At 56.4% G+C, this 17146-nt stretch overlaps 1 protein-coding gene across 1 annotated transcript in view; it reads left to right on the top strand.

The window, feature by feature from the left end:
• The first annotated feature begins 414 nt into the window (after positions 1–414).
• ELMO1 (engulfment and cell motility 1) overlaps positions 415–17146 on the top strand; it is a 201958-nt gene continuing 185226 nt past the window's right edge. The window contains exons 1-3 of the mRNA XM_051978426.1: positions 415–596; positions 9080–9120; positions 9495–9567. Coding sequence (XP_051834386.1) covers positions 519–596; positions 9080–9120; positions 9495–9567 — 192 coding nt within the window. The 5' untranslated portion in view covers positions 415–518. The remainder of the gene's footprint in view (positions 597–9079; positions 9121–9494; positions 9568–17146) is intronic.

Here is a 17146-nt window from a genome sequence, read left to right as displayed (position 1 = left end):
GGCCAGACTCCTCTGCCCCCCGGCCCGGCCCGAGTCCTGGGCCCCCCCGCCTCCCCTCGGGCCCCCGCACTGGGGGCAGGTCAGCACGCCGAGGAAGGGCTTGCCCTGGGGGGGGGCCCAGAACCCCGGCAGCCCCCCCGTTCCCCGGCACACCGTGTGCTCGCCCCCGGCCAACCTGAGCCGGCTTCCTGGCCGGGCCGGACTTCCTGGGCAATCTGTCCTTCCGGAGGCCGCGGCCGCAGGAGGCCGCCCCTCCCCCCGCGCAGACCCGGGCCCAGGAGCCCCCGACCCTCGGTGGGTGCCCGGGAGCCTCGCCCGCGGCCCGGCCCCTCCCCTCCCCCCGTCCCAGGGCCGCGGGTGGGGGCCGACGGGCTCCGGGGAAAACAGGAAGTGATGGGCCCGCGGCGCCCGCTCGCTTCTGATCGGCCTCTGTCTTCCGCTCTCCCCTAGGCGAGGGGACGCTGGGACCCGGGCGGCCGAGCCCCCTCCTGCCGCGTCGCGAGCCCCTGCCGGCCGCCATGCCGCCCCCCGCGGACATCGTGAAGGTGGCCATCGAGTGCCCGGGGGCCTTCCCCAAACTCATGGAGATCGACCAGGTGAGTCGGGCGGCCGGGCCGGCCCCAAGCAGGCCTGGGAAGGGGAGGGGGCCGGGGGCGGGGGGCAGCTCACGGCCGCTTCCCGCCGGACGGGTCTGAGGCCCCCGAAGAGCAGGGTCCGGAGCAGCTCAGGAGCCCCGTGGGCCCGGCCCCGCCCTCGGCCCAGACGGAGCCCCCCGAGGGGCCCGGGGGGCCCTGACCCTGCCTCGGGCGCTGAGCCACCTCAGGGAAGCCCCTTCAGCCCCTCGGCAGAGTGGGGGAGCGGGGCGGGGGCCCCCAAGTCTCCCCGGTGCCCTGACCCCGATCCGAGGCCCCCGTAAGCTGGGGCCGCGCCCAGGGAACTCTCCCTCCGAGGCTCGGCCCCGCGACCGCCTCAGAGCCGGGTGTCCCTCGGCCAGGGCAGGGCCGTCCGCGGGCCCCGGGGGCCGGGGGGGAGCAGCAGGGTCCTGCCTCGGTGCCCTGGTGACCCCGGCCCGCTCTCCCTGCTCCCTCTCCGGGCCCTCCTCGTTGCTTCTGGCCCCGCGGGGTCTCCCTGCAGGAGGAGACCGCGGGGTCTCCGGGGGCCGGGGGCTCCCTTCGTGGAAGACGGGCGCTGTGGCTGTCACTTGTCGAGCCCCTGGCCTGTGACTCGCCTCCTCTGGCATTGGGGGGCGGGGGGAGATTTCTGGTCGGGCCGAGAGGTCACGGGCAGGGTCACAGACAGGTGGGCTGGGGCAGGGGCTGCCGGGAAGCCTGGGACCCCCGTGGGGCCGGGAATGGGGAGGAGGGGGGAGCACGACACTGACGGCCTCCAGCTGGAACCAGACCCCAAGGTCTCGCGGAGGGTTTGGGGGCTTCCCCTCCCTTGGGGGTGGGAAGCGGGGGACGAAGCTGGAAGGGGGAGGGGCGACAGCCCGGTGGCGAAGGAGCCAGAGTGGGCACGGGCCCCGATCATGACCTGGGAACGTGGGCAGAATCCCAGCTCCTGTGGCAGCTGCCCGGGCAGAGGTGGACCTAGGAATGTGCTGCAAGGGCGGGACCCGCGGCAACAAAGTTCACTGGGCGCTGCCCCGGCCCCTGAATTCCTTCGGAGTCAGGGAACCTCCCCCGCATCTCGTGTAATGAGCTTAGCTACGGCCCGCTGCGAGCCGCCCCCACCCGCGGGGGGTCTCCTGGGTCTGGGGGTCTTTGCCCAGAGCGGCTCCTGTGTCACAGTCAACGCCTCCCGCCTCCCAGTCTCCATCTCCCCCGTCCCAGTCTCCATCTCCCACCTCCCAGTCTCCATCTCCCCCGTCCCAGTCTCCATCTCCCACCTCCCAGTCTCCATCTCCCCCGTCCCAGTCTCCATCTCCCACCTCCCAGTCTCCATCTCCCCCGTCCCAGTCTCCATCTCCCCCCTCCCAGTCTCCGTCTCCCGCCTCAGACCCAGACTGGCCGGGCGGGCGGTCAGTGAGCAAAACTGCAGCCCCCTTCCCCCCCGCGGGGGTCCGGCAGACTCCACCGCCCCATTTTACGGCCCAGCCTGAGGGCGCCGAGGTCCCCCAGCTAACGGCAGGCCTGTGTCTCTGTCTCTGCAAAGGCGGCGTCCCCAGGAAGCTGCTCGAAGCTTGGAGCCGTCTCAGTGACTCTTCAGCCGTTTCCTTTCCTCTCCAACTCACCCGGCAAACGGGGAAACTGAGGCAAAAGCCAGTCACTGGCTAGGGAGTTTTAGGCCCAACTTTAGCCCAGGAGGAGCCTGGACTCTAGGCCCAGGCAGTGGTTCATGGGTCCTCGGGCCAGTTCTCGGGGGAGGAACACGGGTGGTGTCGGTGCAGCCCCAGGGAGGGGGGTGGGCCCCGGGGGGCGCAGCTTATCTGCCAGCCCCGACCCCCAAAAGCTGCCTCGTCCCTGGGCCCGCCCTCGGGGAGCCTCCGGATCTCCCAGCTTGCCTCACAAAGTCCCCCCCTCCCCCGCTCTCTGGCCCTTTGTTGTTTCCCCTGCAGTATCGGGGAGTGGGATTCTGCCCTCCCGGGAGGGAAAGACCCCTCCAGAGGGTTTGCTGGTGACTCCAGCCCGCTCTTCTGGCCGACGGGTCTGTCCAGCCTCGGGGAGCCCTCTGCAGGTCGGGGCCTGGGACCCCGGAGGCTCCTCGCTTTGCATCTCGGGGCACGGACGGAGCGCCGTTCCTCCCAGCTGAGAAGGGGGGAGCGGGGAGTTCTAGGGACGCCGCGTGGCGGCCGCGGGAGCAGGCGCGGCGATGACCAGCGAAGGCCCGGGCGCCTCCTCCCCGCCTTATCCGTGCCTTTGGTTTCCCCAGCTGAGGCATTTTCAGATTTAAGCCTCAAACCTGCCAAGGAGGCTTTTCTCTCACCAAGACCAGTGGGTCCTGCCATGCAGCGTTCTGCACCCATGGTCCCCCACCTCGCCAAGGAAGGAGGGAGGGAGGGAGGAAGGGAATGAGGGAGGAAGGAAGGAAGAGAGGGAGGGAGGGAAGGGAATGAGGGAGGAAAGAAGGAAGGAAGGGAGGGAGGCAGGAAGGGAGGCAGGTCATGAGATGGGGCGGGGAGAGAGCTGGGGCCAAGTCACTAGAGTCCCCGGCCAAAAAGAATGGAACCTCTGGGATTCATGGGAGCTAATTGAGGTCACATGGGGGAGATAAAGGAGCCCGGGATGGGGCCCTGGGGCACCCCAGGAGCAGGCAACAAGAGCCAGCAGCCGTGCCTGAGCGGGCAGGAGAGCCTGAAGGGAGCTGCGGACCAGTGGGCCTCCCAGACCCTCTGCCTCTCCTCGAAGCTCCAGGTCCCCTGGGCTCACCGCCCCTTGCAGGCGCTCCAACCTCCCCCTCGCTTCCCCACCCCCATAGCAGCCATCGGTCACCTTGGAGAACGTCCGTCTCCTTCCACCTTCTGACCTGCTGCGAGAGGCGAGAGATTGTTGTAAGTCACGGTGGTCTCGAGCCCTCAGAGCGTCTCTGGGTTTTGTTTCCCATTTCCGGGACCAGGCTCCTCGGGCCAGTGGTTCTCCCGGGTCTGCCTCCCACAAGGCTTCCCAGACGCCTCTTGATTTTTCGGGGTCCGTCACCTTTATGAAGTGACAATATCACACAACCTTCATGTGCCCGGGCACAGCCATTCCCCGGCGGGCGGACGCACGTTGTTGCCAGTCGTGTGCCAGTGTGAAAAGTGTTGCCGAAAACACGCTTGTCTAAACAGGACTTTTCTCTCTTCGTGGCCTCCATGGGCGTGGGAGCGTCATCTCCAGGGCAGCTCGGGGACGGGTTAGTGACTTCAAGGGCGTTCTTCCAAATGCCAGCCCAGAGCTCGGCTGAGGGGGTCTGAACATGTCTGTTCTTCCTATATAACAAAGCAACAAACTTCTTACAGAACAAACCAACAAACTTCCTATAGAACCAACAAGCTTCCTATATAACAAACTTCCTATATAACAAATCAACAAGCTTCCTATATAACAAATCTTCCCATATAACAAACCAACAAACTTCCTATATAACAAACTAACAAGCTTCCTATATAACAAATCTTCCCATATAACAAACCAACAAGCTTCCTATATAACAAACCTTCCCATATAACAAACCAACAAGCTTCCTATATAACAAACTTCCTATATAACAAACCTTCCCATATAACAAACCAACAAACTTCCTATATACAAAATGGCTTACTGTCACGGTGGCTGTGTGATTGTGCGGTTTGGGGCTTGTCATGTTTTTGTCATTCTCTTCATCTGTGAGGTTTGGATTTTCATTTGTCCGTAGTCATGAGGTGAAATTTTTTTCATGAGGTTGTTGGACTTGACGTTTTTCCTTTTGAAAAATGCCTGTTCGTGGCCTTTTACTGATTTTTATGCCATATAAATATAAATATGTGTACGTAATCTCAGTTCCTTTTATGTCTTGATGATCAAATGTTTATTAATTTCCTATAACTGTTATTTTTGATCAGACCTTTGTTAATTTCCTATAACTATTTTTTCTTTGTTAATTTCCTATAACTATTTTTGATCAGATCTTTGTCAATTTCCTATAACTGTATTTTTAATCAGACCTTTGTTAATTTCCTATAACTATTTTTATCAGATCTTTGTTAATTTCCTATAACTATTTTATCAGATCTTTGTTAATTTCCTATAACTATTTTTTGATTAGACCTTTGTGAATTTCCTATAACCATATTTTTTCTCAAATGACATTTTTTTATTCTTACTTGCATTACTTTTGTTTGTGCAAAAACTTCAATTTGACATAATCGGAATCATCTGCTTTATCTTCTGAGCCAATCTCTTTCCCTCCTTCGAGAAGGCTACTTCCCTCCCCCCCTTTCCTCCCTCCCTTCCTCCCCGTGGCTTTGCAAGGCACCCACTGCCCTCCCCATGTCACCGTTCATTTTTAGAACGAGCGTCTGTGCCATCCCCTGATGCTCTTGGTCCCACGCCCTTCCTCTCCCCCGAGGCCTCGCTGCCACATTTCTTCACCTTTTCTCTGCCTCCGTGTCTGCCCCTGTGTCTCTCGGTCTTTGTTTCTGTCTCTGTGTCTCTTCCTCTATTCCCCCCTTACTTCTCTCTCTCTTTCCTGTTAACAGACTAAAAAAAGCACGAAAACAGCCAAGAATTCACACACAGGAAAACAACTCAAATCTCTGTAAAAGAAACTTAGATTATCGGGGGAGGTGGGAAAGCTCAATTAACGCTCCGGTGGGATGCAGCCCCCGCTTCCTGTGTCCCCGGCACGGGGCATCGGCCCAGACCCTTTATGAGAAGGGCCAAACCGGGTGGCTGATGAGAGCCTGCGAGAAACGCCGTAGGTGGCCCGGGGAGAAGGGGCGGACGGGGGAGCAGCAGAGGAGGGGGGACGCAGTGACGACCCCCAAAGGTGAAGCGCTGGAGGCAAGACCTCCAGTTGTGAACCCGCCACCTTGTGGGTCCTGGGATGGGTGCTGGGGACCGCCAGAAAGGAAAACATCCCTGTGTAGGGGAGGGTCCAGGACCTGTGGGGGAGGAGTGGTCTGAACAGTACAACCTGCGGTGTTGGGGCCCTGGGTTCGGACCCTGACTCTGACGGCGACCCACCCAGCTGGCTCTCCCTCTAGTGCCCCCGAGTGCCCGGATTTCAGGCTGCCCGCAGGGACCTCCAGGAGCCTGAGAAGTGGAGAAAGCTCCAGCATGGGAGGCTGCAGGGAGGCCAGAACACACACAGAGACAGAGACAGAGACAGAGACAGAGATGGGGGAAGAAAAGGGAAGAAAGAGAGAAGGGGGAAAGGAGAAGGAAAGAGGGGGAGCATTTATCAAGTACCCACCGTGTCACTCACTGTGCTAAGATGCTGACAAATAGGCCCTCTCATTCACCTTGGGAGGGAGGTAACAAGTTCTCCGGGGTCAGGTTAACAGAGAACCTGATTTTCCATCACTTCTCTCCCCCTTCCTCTTCCTCTCTCCCTTCTCATTTTATGCTATTTTCCCCTTTAAAACATTCCTTTTTCTCTCACTCTCTGCAAATCCATCCCCTTGGAGAACCAAACTTCCCAAAGGAAACAGGCAGCCCGGCCTGGCCCACTGGCGTGCCTGCTGATGGCGTGTTCCTTATCTCGCACCTCTGCAAAGAGAGAGAGAAATGGGCAGCCACGCCCCCCTCCGGCCCAGCTTGGGCACAGCATTCACCCGGGCCTCAAGCTTCAGGTTTTCCGGGGCCGTTGTCGCCGTTCTCTTTTCCGTTGTCATCGTTTGGAGCCTCGTGTGTGCCCTGACTCCAGGCCCGCTGCCCGCTGCCTTTTCAGCGCAGCTCCCGCTTGCCTTCCCGACCGGTCGGGCCCCTCCCCGGCAGGATCCGACTGTGAGAGCGCTTCGTCCTCCCAGGCCTCCCCCTGGCTTTCCTTGTGTTTTGTCACTTTGCCAGTCTGAGGCTTCAGCCTCGAAATGCTCTTGACCTGAATTTTCCCTGACGTCGGGACTTTGGATCCGTGTCACGTGGCTGGTGACGGTTCGCGTTTCTTCCCCTGAGAATTTTCGTTTCGCATCTTTTTGCTGTCGTGCGACGGGAACGGATCTCGGTCTCGGCCATCTGTGCTGCCTCCTTTTAGCGTCACTTGAATAATCGGGCTGTTCTCAGAGATAGTTTATAGTTGTTTTTTGACCATTCAACAGCCTCCCCTCTTGTCCCAGTAACACTGATTGCATTCACGTCAAAGCTGCCCGATTCTGTGTAAAAGCAATTGTCCATTTTATTGGAGTCAGCCGGTTGCACGGTGGATAAAGCCCTGGGCCTGGAGTCGGAAAGATCTGTGTTACACTGCGGACACTGACTGGCTGTGTGATCCTGGGCAGCCATTTAACTTCAGTTTACCTCAGTTTCTTTAACTGTAAAATGGGGATGATAATAGCACTCACCTTCCAGGGTAGTCGAGAAGATCAAATAAGTTAATATTTGTAAAGTGCTTAGCACATAGTAGGTGCTGTATAAAAGTGCATTTTCTTTATCTTTTTTGTGTCCCTACAAAAGCGTTCTGAGCCTGAGACTAATCTTCCTATAGACACCGTGTATACTGTGGGTGCTGTTCTCCGGGTGTTTTTTGGATGCCTTATATCCATTGTTGTCATAAACGCCTTTACTGCGAGCCAGTTTTCTACTGGGCGATTGCTGAGGGGAAGCACGCTGGTGGGGGCTCGGGAGCCGCGGGAAGCAGTGGGAATAGACAGGGTCACCCCAAGTGAGAGCCTGGGATCGGCTCCGGGGGACGCTCCCTAACAAGAAGTGGGTTCCCCACCTTAGCCGAGCCCTGTGACTTCCTGGCCACAGACCTTTGAATCGGGAAGTTTTAATAGGAAACCAGACTCCTGGCACCACGGTCAGGGCCGAGAGCCGAGCCCTCCGGGGGCCCCGGGCAGGTACCCGGGCCGGCCAAGGTCCCAGCAGCCCGTGGGTGCGTCGGCCGGTCCGTGTCTGTGGGGTCTGAGTCCCAGCCCGGGGGAAATGGCTCCTCTCGCTGCCTTCGACAAGCACAAAAGTGACTGGGGGAATGAGGCGGTGGGGGCCTGTGAGCTAGCTGGGGGGCAGGTGGCGCAGGCTGCCGGGCTGGGCCCTGAAAAGAGAAGCGGGCTCGAGAACTGAGCCCCTGTTCCCTCCCACCCCTGGGCACCCCATTATCACCTCCAGGGCCCTCCTGGCCATCACACGGTGGCAGAGGCCTTGACCTTCAGGGACGGGAGACCCGGTGCAAACTGTCCTGTGGCCCGAGGAGAGGTTAACAGAACCAGGAATGGGCTTTGTTTCTGTGTCTCTCTGTCAGTGTTTCTCTTATCTCTTTATATTTCTGTGTCTCTGTGTGTGTGTGTCTCTGTCTCTCTCTCTTTCTCTGTGTGTGTGTCTGTCCCTCTCTGTCTCTCTCTGTCTCTGTCTCTCTGTGTCTGTCTGTCTCTGTGTCTCTGTCTCTCTGGATCACCAGTAAAAAGGGGTTTTGACTCGGTCTCTCCCACTGCAATCAGTACCATTAGCCCTGGAGAGGCGGCCGTGGCAGGTGGAGGAAGGGAGAGCTGTGGGCTCTGGTCCCCTTTCCCAGCAGAGCTTCCTTAGGCTCCTGCTTTCCTTCCCCTGGCCCTCCTACGCCCCCTGGGGGGCAGGATGTGGGGGTGGGGGCAGGGAGAGGCGGGGGAGCCCCACAAGCCCAGGCCTAGAGGCCGATGCTTCGTGGCCCCTTTGACAGCTGACCCCCAGCTGTGCACATCTGCACGGGCCCGAGTTGGGGACGGCCTTATCTGGAATGTCCTGTTTATTCCCAACACTGGGGGGCTGCCAGGGGTCCCCAGAAGGTCACTTACCACCTGGAGCATCATGGGGGGGGGCGGAGGGGGGCGGGCAGCCCTGCTGGATGAGCCCAGAGTGGACCAGAGCCCGGCCGAGGTGATGGAGGCTTGTTAGCAGGGGAGATCAGGAGCCCAGGGCTTGGCGGGGGGGAGAGGGGAGGACTGAGTGTTTGCTATCTGGCAGCCCGCCCCCCCCTCCCCCTCCCGCTCAGGGGCCCGTGCGTGGCTCTACATTATTGCCAGGAGGGGAACCCGGGGCTTGCGATGGCTCCGGACCAGGGGCCTGGGGTTCTGATCCTGCCCCAGGCTCGCTGACCGGGCACTTTTGGAGAAGCTGGTTCAGTTTCTCCGGTCTCTTCTCCTACAAATGCAGCCGGGGACAGACAGTTACTGGCTTGTCTTACCAAGCCATTGTTGGCCGGCGCGTCCCTTTGCCACGGCCTGGGAGGAAGGCCATCGTCCCTATTTTACAGAAGGAGAGGTCGCGTCCGAGGCAGGTTCTCCAGGCTGGGCCCCCGGCCGTGGCCGACGCGCCCTCCCGACCAGGGGCAGCAAGCGGTGCTCCCCTCTGCTCAGTGCCCTCTGGGGGGCGGCTCCGGTCTCGAGCCGGGAAATATTGTTCAATTAGAAATAAGGAAAACAGGCCTGTGTTTGGTTCCCTGAGCTAGTTGCTGCGTCTGACCGAGTTTTCTTTCTCTCACGTTGCAGAAGAAGCCCCTGTCGGCGGTGATAAAGGAAGTCTGTGATGGGTGAGTGCCCCCGGGCATGAAGGTGGGGGGCAGAGAGTTCCCCACCCCCACGTCTCCCTCGGACACCCCGAAGGCTCCCCGACCCACAAGGCAGAGAGTTCCCTGCCCCTGCGTCTCCCCCGGGCAGTGCCGGGCAGGGTCCCAGAGCAGGGGGTTGGGCGGCGGCGGGGCCTGGGCGTGGGGGACGCCCTGCTCAGAGTTTTCGTTCTCCCCAGTCAGTGCCCGTGTTGCCCGTGTTAAAACAGGATCCGGCCTCTGGAGAAACTAGATTTCTGGGAGGTCAGGGACCGCTGGGTGTGGGGACGCCCCCGAGAGCGACCTGGCCGGGCCCCCCAGCATAACCACTGACCTCGTCTCCCTGTGCTCTCTCAAAGGTGGACGCTGACCAACCACGAGTGCTTCGCCCTGCAGCACGCGGACAGCTCCAACTTCTACATCACAGAGAAGGTACCGGGGATGTGGGGGAAGGGCAGCGGGGCGGGCAGCGAGTGGAGCTCAGACCCAGCCTCCGTGAGGCCGCCAGCACCAAGCACTGTGGGAGATCGGGCCTGTGGAAGGTGTTTCCAAGCTGTGTTCAGGTGATTGTGTTAGCGGCAGTGGTATTGGAGGCTGGAACTCACAGAGGCTGGCGCTCACAGAGGCTGGTACTCAGAGACTGGCGCTCACAGAGGCTGGTGCTCATGGAGGCTGGCACTCACGGCGCCCATTGGTCATGGCAGCTGGCAGTCATGGTGGGGGGTGCTCGAGACAGTGATGTTCCATAAGGCCCGGCTCCGTCTCGCTCGCTCTTGAGGTCCAGCTCATCTCTCCCCTTCAGCACCATCCTGGGGCTGTGTGTCTTGTAGTTGGGAATGGAGGTCACAAGATGGAAGTGCAGGGGGCAGAGCAGGCGACGGCTTCCCCTCCCCACGCGGGCGGAGCCATGACCAGGAGCCCCCCAGGAGGGACGCGCAGCGAGATGGTGGAGAAGTGGCCGGGGGGCAGAGTTGAGAGCCTTGGCACAGGCTGCGCTCCCCGGGGGTTGGAGCAGCTGCTCTCAGCTCTGCCATGCTGGTTCTGGAGGCACCTGATCCCCAGGTCAGGAGGCCCAAGGGCGGAAGGCCTGACCCACCATGGCCAGGCTGGGTCTTTGTGGAGCTCACAGTACCTGGGCCTGTTTCTCCTCTGTAGGCCAGATCCTGGCTGTTCTTGGGGTGTCCCTGGGATGCCTGGAGGAAAGAAGTCCCCGGAGCCATCAGCTGGCCGCTGGCCAAATTTCTGTTCCACCAAATTGATTTAGAGGGAAACTGGGGGCCTGGGAAGAGGAAGTAGGGCCAGCCAGCTTTCGAGGTTCCTCTCTTCCTCGGCTTGTGCCCCAAACTTACTTTGTCCCAAAGGTTCTCTTGTGATCACTCAGGTCAGTGTACATTTATTAAGCACTGTCTATGTTCTAGGCACTGTGCTAAGCATTTGCAATACCGTCCCGGCAAATAGAAGGTCGATGAAAGGGGCTCCCCACGGTCTGGAACAGAAGTCTTGGAGCATCTGAAGGTGCTGGTGGAAGCCAAGACTCAGCCAGGGTGACAGGGTCAGGTCTGCACTCTCTAGCGATGGGTGTGGGTGAGCTCCAGACCAGCCTCAGTCACTACTGGTGTGAGCCTGGGCACCGGCTTCAGTCTCCTCAAAAGCAAAATGGGAATAATAATAGTCCCTCCCTCCCTCCCCGGGTTGTTGTGAGAATCCAAGGAGAGAATATTGGTAGAGTTTAGCATGGTATGTAGTAGGCCCAAAAATAATGCTTTTTTTCTGATATTTAGTAGGCCAATAAATGCTTGTTTCTTGGGCTTAACATGGTGCTAGGCGCATAATAGGCCCATAAATGCTTGTTTCCTGACCTCAGCACGGTGCTGAGTATGTAGTAGGCCCAAAAATGCTTGTTTCCTGACCTTAGTATAGTGTTGAGTGTGTAGTAGGCCCACAAATGCTTGTTTCCTGATCTCAGTACAGTGCTGAGTGTGTAGTAGGCCCTTAAATGCTTGTTTCCTAATCTTAGTACAGTGCTGAGAGTGTAGTAGGCCCATAAATGCTTCTTTCCTGACCTTAGCACAGTGCTGAGAATGTAGTAGGCCCTTAAATGCTTGTTTCCTGATCTCAGTACAGTGCTGAGTGTGCAGTAGGCCCTTAAATGCTTGTTTCCTGACCTTAGCACAGTGCTGAGTGTGTAGTAGGCCCATAAATGCTTGTTTCCTGACCTTAGCACAGTGCTGAGTTGTAGTAGGCCCTAAATGCTTGTTTCCTGACCTTAGCACAGTGCTGAGTGTGTAGTAGGCCCATAAATGCTTGTTTCCTGATCTCAGTACAGTGCTGAGTGTGTAGTAGGCCCATAAATGCTTGTTTCTTGACCGTAGTACAGTGCTGAGTGTGTAGTAGGCCCATAAATGCTTCTTTCCTGACTTTAGCACAGTGCTGAGTGTGTAGTAGGCCCTTAAATGCTTGTTTCCTAACCATTGTACAGTGCTGAGTGTATAGTAGGCCCATAAATGCTTGTTTCTTGACCGTAGTACAGTGCTGAGTGTGTAGTAGGCCCATAAATGCTTGTTTCTTGACCGTAGTACAGTGCTGAGTGTGTAGTAGGCCCATAAATGCTTCTTTCCTGACCTTAGCACAGTGCTGAGAATGTAGTAGGCCCATAAATGCTTGTTTCCTGACCTTAGCACAGTGCTGAGAATGTAGTAGGCCCTTAAATGCTTGTTTCCTGACCTTAGCACAGTGTTGAGTGTGTAGTAGGCCCTTAAATGCTTGTTTCCTGACCTTAGCACAGTGCTGAGTGTGTAGTAGGCCCTTAAATGCTTGTTTCCTGACCGTAATACAGTGCTGAGTGTGTAGTAGGCCCTTAAATGCTTGTTTCCTAATCTTAGTACAGTGCTGAGAGTGTAGTAGGCCCATAAATGCTTCTTTCCTGACCTTAGTACAGTGCTGAGAGTGTAGTAGGCCCATAAATGCTTCTTTCCTGACCTTAGTACAGTGCTGAGAGTGTAGTAGGCCCATAAATGCTTCTTTCCTGACCTTAGTACAGTGCTGAGAGTGTAGTAGGCCCATAAAGGCTTCTTTCCTGACCTTAGTACAGTGCTGAGCGTGTAGTAGGCCCATAAATGCTTCTTTCCTGATCTCAGTACAGTGCTGAGCGTGTAGTAGGCCCATAAATGCTTCTTTCCTGATCTCAGTACAGTGCTGAATGTGTAGTAGGCCCATAAATGCTTCTTTCCTGACCTTAGTACAGTGCTGAGTGTGTAGTAGGCCTATAAATGCTTGTTTCCTGACCTTAGCACAGTGCTGAGCGTGTAGTAGGCCCATAAATGCTTGTTTCCTGACCTTAGCACAGTGCTGAGCGTGTAGTAGGCCCATAAATGCTTGTTTCCTGACCTTAGCACAGTGCTGAGCGTGTAGTAGGCCCATAAATGCTTGTTTCCTGACCTTAGCACAGTGCTGAGTTGTAGTAGGCCCTAAATGCTTGTTTCCTGACCTTAGCACAGTGTTGAGTGTGTAGTAGGCCCATAAATGCTTGTTTCCTGATCTCAGTACAGTGCTGAGTGTGTAGTAGGCCCATAAATGCTTGTTTCCTGATCTCAGTACAGTGCTAAGTGTGTAGTAGGCCCATAAATGCTTGTTTCCTGATCTCAGTACAGTGCTGAGAGTGTAGTAGGCCCATAAATGCTTGTTTCTTGACCGTAGTACAGTGCTGAGTGTGTAGTAGGCCCATAAATGCTTCTTTCCTGACCTTAGCACAGTGCTGAGTGTGTAGTAGGCCCTTAAATGCTTGTTTCCTAACCATTGTACAGTGCTGAGTGTATAGTAGGCCCATAAATGCTTGTTTCTTGACCGTAGTACAGTGCTGAGTGTGTAGTAGGCCCATAAATGCTTGTTTCTTGACCGTAGTACAGTGCTGAGTGTGTAGTAGGCCCATAAATGCTTCTTTCCTGACCTTAGCACAGTGCTGAGTATGTAGTAGGCCCAAAAATGCTTGTTTCCTGACCTTAGTATAGTGTTGAGTGTGTAGTAGCCCACAAATGCTTGTTTCCTGATCTCAGTACAGTGCTGAGTGTGTAGTAGGCCCATAAATGCTTGTTTCCTGACCCTAGTACAGTGCTGAGCATGTAATAGGCCCATAAATGCTTGTTTCTTGACTGTAGTACAGTGCTGAGCATGTAATAGGCCCATAAATGCTTGTTTCCTGACCCTAGTACAGTGCTGAGTGTGTAGTAGGCCCATAAATGCTTGTTTCCTGACCTCAGTACAGTGCTGAGAGTGTAGTAGGCCCTAAATGCTTGTTTCCCGACCTTAGCACAGTGCTGAGTGTGTGTAGTAGGCCCATAAATGCTTGTTTCCTGATCTCAGTACAGTGCTGAGTGTGTAGTAGGCCCATAAATGCTTGTTTCCTGACCTCAGTACAGTGCCGAGAGTGTAGTAGGCCCTAAATGCTTGTTTCCCGACCTTAGCACAGTGCTGAGTGTGTAGTAGGCCCATAAATGCTTGTTTCCTGATCTCAGTACAGTGCTGAGTGTGTAGTAGGCCCATAAATGCTTGTTTCCTGACCTTAGCACAGTGCTGAGTGTGTAGTAGGCTCATAAATGCTTGTTTCCTGATCTCAGTACAGTGCTGAGTGTGTAGTAGGCCCATAAATGCTTGTTTCCTGATCTCAGTACAGTGCTGAGAGTGTAGTAGGCCCATAAAGGCTTCTTTCCTGACCTTAGCACAGTGCTGAGTGTGTAGTAGGCCCTTAAATGCTTGTTTCCTAACCATTGTACAGTGCTGAGTGTATAGTAGGCCCATAAATGCTTGTTTCTTGACCGTAGTACAGTGCTGAGTGTGTAGTAGGCCCTTAAATGCTTGTTTCTTGACCGTAGTACAGTGCTGAGAGTGTAGTAGGCCCATAAATGCTTCTTTCCTGACCTTAGTACAGTGCTGAGAGTGTAATAGGCCCATAAATGCTTGTTTCCTGACCTTAGCACAGTGCTGAGTGTGTAGTAGGCCCTTAAATGCTTGTTTCCTGATCTTAGTACAGTGCTGAGCGTGTAGTAGGCCCATAAATGCTTGTTTCCTGATCTCAGTACAGTGCTGAGAGTGTAGTAGGCCCATAAATGCTTCTTTCCTGACCTTAGTACAGTGCTGAGAGTGTAGTAGGCCCATAAATGCTTCTTTCCTGACCTTAGTACAGTGCTGAGAGTGTAGTAGGCCCATAAATGCTTGTTTCCTGACCTTAGCACAGTGCTGAGTTGTAGTAGGCCCATAAATGCTTGTTTCCTGACCTCAGTACAGTGCTGAGCGTGTAGTAGGCCCATAAATGCTTGTTTCCTGACCTTAGCACAGTGCTGAGTGTGTAGTAGGCCCATAAATGCTTCTTTCCTGATCTTAGTACAGTGCTGAATGTGTAGTAGGCCCATAAATGCTTGTTTCCTGACCTTAGCACAGTGCTGAGCGTGTAGTAGGCCCATAAATGCTTGTTTCCTGACCTTAGCACAGTGCTGAGCGTGTAGTAGGCCCATAAATGCTTGTTTCCTGACCTTAGCACAGTGCTGAGCGTGTAGTAGGCCCATAAATGCTTGTTTCCTGACCTTAGCACAGTGCTGAGTTGTAGTAGGCCCATAAATGCTTGTTTCCTGATCTCAGTACAGTGCTGAGTGTGTAGTAGGCCCATAAATGCTTGTTTTTTTCCAGCAGTACGCTGTCCTTCGCCCCAGGGGTCCCTCTTTGACTCGGGCTGCTGGGCGGCACTCGGTGGTCTCACTAGACCCAAGTCTGATGCCCTCGACGGGCATTTTCTCACGCTGTGTTTCCACACTTGGTGGGGGACGGGGGCCTTAGAGGCTGTTCAGTCCCCCTGGCCAGGGAATAGCCTGAGCGGGGGAGGGCATCCCCTCTGGGGTCACCTAGGACGAGACGATAAAGGGCTTTGACAGAATTTGGCTCCCGTCTGGGGGGGCAGCGAGAGGTCCGGCAATGGGAACGACCCTGGTTTGGCTCCTGCCCTTGTGGCTCGTGGCTGTGATGACTCGGCATTGGCTGCCAGCCAGGGAACGGAGGGGGAGGGAATGTTCTTTTTGGGGGCCAGAGGGGTTTACACAACCGGTCACTCCCAGGGACTTCCCTCCCTCCCCCTTGAAACAGGGGAAAAGCCCGTTCAGCGGAGCAGCGGAGGTAGCCAGCCCTGCAGATGGCACATGCCCCACTCCGCTCCCTCAGCCCCCACCTGCCCTCCTCCTGGTGTGCACTTTTACGCGGTGACACTCTAACGAGGGACTCATCAGCTCCGGCCTCAGCTTTGCCAGCTGGGAAATGGCACCGCTGGATCCGCCAGCCTCCGAGGTCCCTCCCAGCATGGACGCTGCTGTCCTGGGTGCGTCTGAGTTCCTCCTGATGTCATCCCTCAGCAACGGCCCCCCTCCTCTCGCCCTCCTTCCACGTCTCAGACGGGACACGTGGTGTCTGAACCTTCGCCAACCCCCTGTTCCCCTGGGGTTCGGGGCCAGTGTGAGGGCTGCCCGGGGGGGGGGCTCTGATTTAGCCCCAGGAAGACGCCTCCTTTATTCCAGGGTGAACCAAGGCCCGGCTTCCTCTCTATTTTGTCCCAAACGTTGGGTCAGCAGAGGCCTCGGAGGCTCCGAGCGCCCGGCTCCCGTCTGCCCCCTCCGACCGGACCCACTGCCCTCGCGTCAGGGACAGTCCCCCCTCCGTTAAGGAGACGGGGCGGGCGGGACCGTCTGCTGCATGTTTGGGGGAGGAGGGGGCGGCTGTTTATAACTTGTGCTGCTCTGACCCCAGAGGCCTGGAGAGAGCTGATGATGACTCACAGTGACCCCCCTGCTGGGTCTGGCTGACTCACCCGCTGGGAGGGACCGGGCTGCCCGGACGCCGGGGCTGACTCAGAAGCCGGGCCGTGATTCCGTGGTATCGCACGCTGACCATGGCCTGTTGGGGGGGCCTGGAGAGGCAGCCGGCGCTGCCCGGGCTCGGCTTGGGGGCAGGAGGCTGCTTCCAGAAGGGAGGCAAAGAGAAAGAGCCGAGGCCGTGCTCGTCCGGCTTCTTGGGCCCGGCTGGCAGACGAGGGACAAGACAAGGAAGCGCTCAGCCGTGCCCTGGGAGGTGCCCGCATCCCCCCCCCCCCGCCCCCTGCCAGAGCCTTTTATCGATGGAGAGGGAATCATCCAGAATTCCCCTTCAGGCTCCAGCTCCTTCCTCCGATTCAGTCCATCAGCAAACCGTTCTTGCTGCCTGTGGCGGGTACCGGGCTGGGTGTGAGGGGCCGGGGGAGGGAGGGAGAATGACAAATGACCATCAACCTCTGCCCTTAGGGAGCTTCTGTTCTAACCACTGACTCACAAGTGCATAAACATGTGCAGGGCAATAGAAAAAAAGTATGTCAAGGACAAAGTGCAAAAAAAGCTGCTATCACTTCAACTACATCTGAGAGGTATTTGAGAGCTGCTCTAGAACTATCCTAGAGCTGGCCCACAGATAGTTCTAGAGCTATCCTAGAGCTAGGCTTAGACTTGTTCTAGAGCCATCCTAGAGCGAGGTCTAGAATTGTCTTAGAACTGTCTTAGAGCTAGGCTGAGAGCTAGGCCTAGAGCTGGCCCAGAGCTGGCTTAGAATTAGGCCTAGAGTTGGTCTAGAGTTATCCTAGAACTAAGCTTAGAGCTGGTCTAGAGCTGCCCTAGAACCCTCCTAAAGCTGGCCTAGAGCTGTCATAGATCTAGACCTAAAGCTGGTCTAGAACTAGGCTTAGAGTTGGTCAAGACTTATCCTAGAACTGACATAGAGCTGATCTAGAGCTAGGCTTAGAACTGCCCAAAAGCTGATCTAGAGCTAGAACTAGAATTGTCCTAGAGCTAACCTAGAGCTAGGTCTAGAGTTGGTCTAGAGCTGTCTTGGAGATAGGCCCAGAGCTGTCCTAAAAGTGGTTTAGAGCTGTCCTAGAACTAGGTCTAGAATTGCCCTAGAGCTAAGCCTAGAATTGTCCTAAAGATGTCCTAGAGCTAGGTCTAGAGTT

The sequence above is a fragment of the Antechinus flavipes genome, chromosome 1, assembly GCF_016432865.1.
Source record: "Antechinus flavipes isolate AdamAnt ecotype Samford, QLD, Australia chromosome 1, AdamAnt_v2, whole genome shotgun sequence".
Lineage (NCBI taxonomy): Eukaryota > Metazoa > Chordata > Mammalia > Dasyuromorphia > Dasyuridae > Antechinus > Antechinus flavipes.
This window is presented reverse-complemented; position numbering and strand designations above follow the sequence as displayed.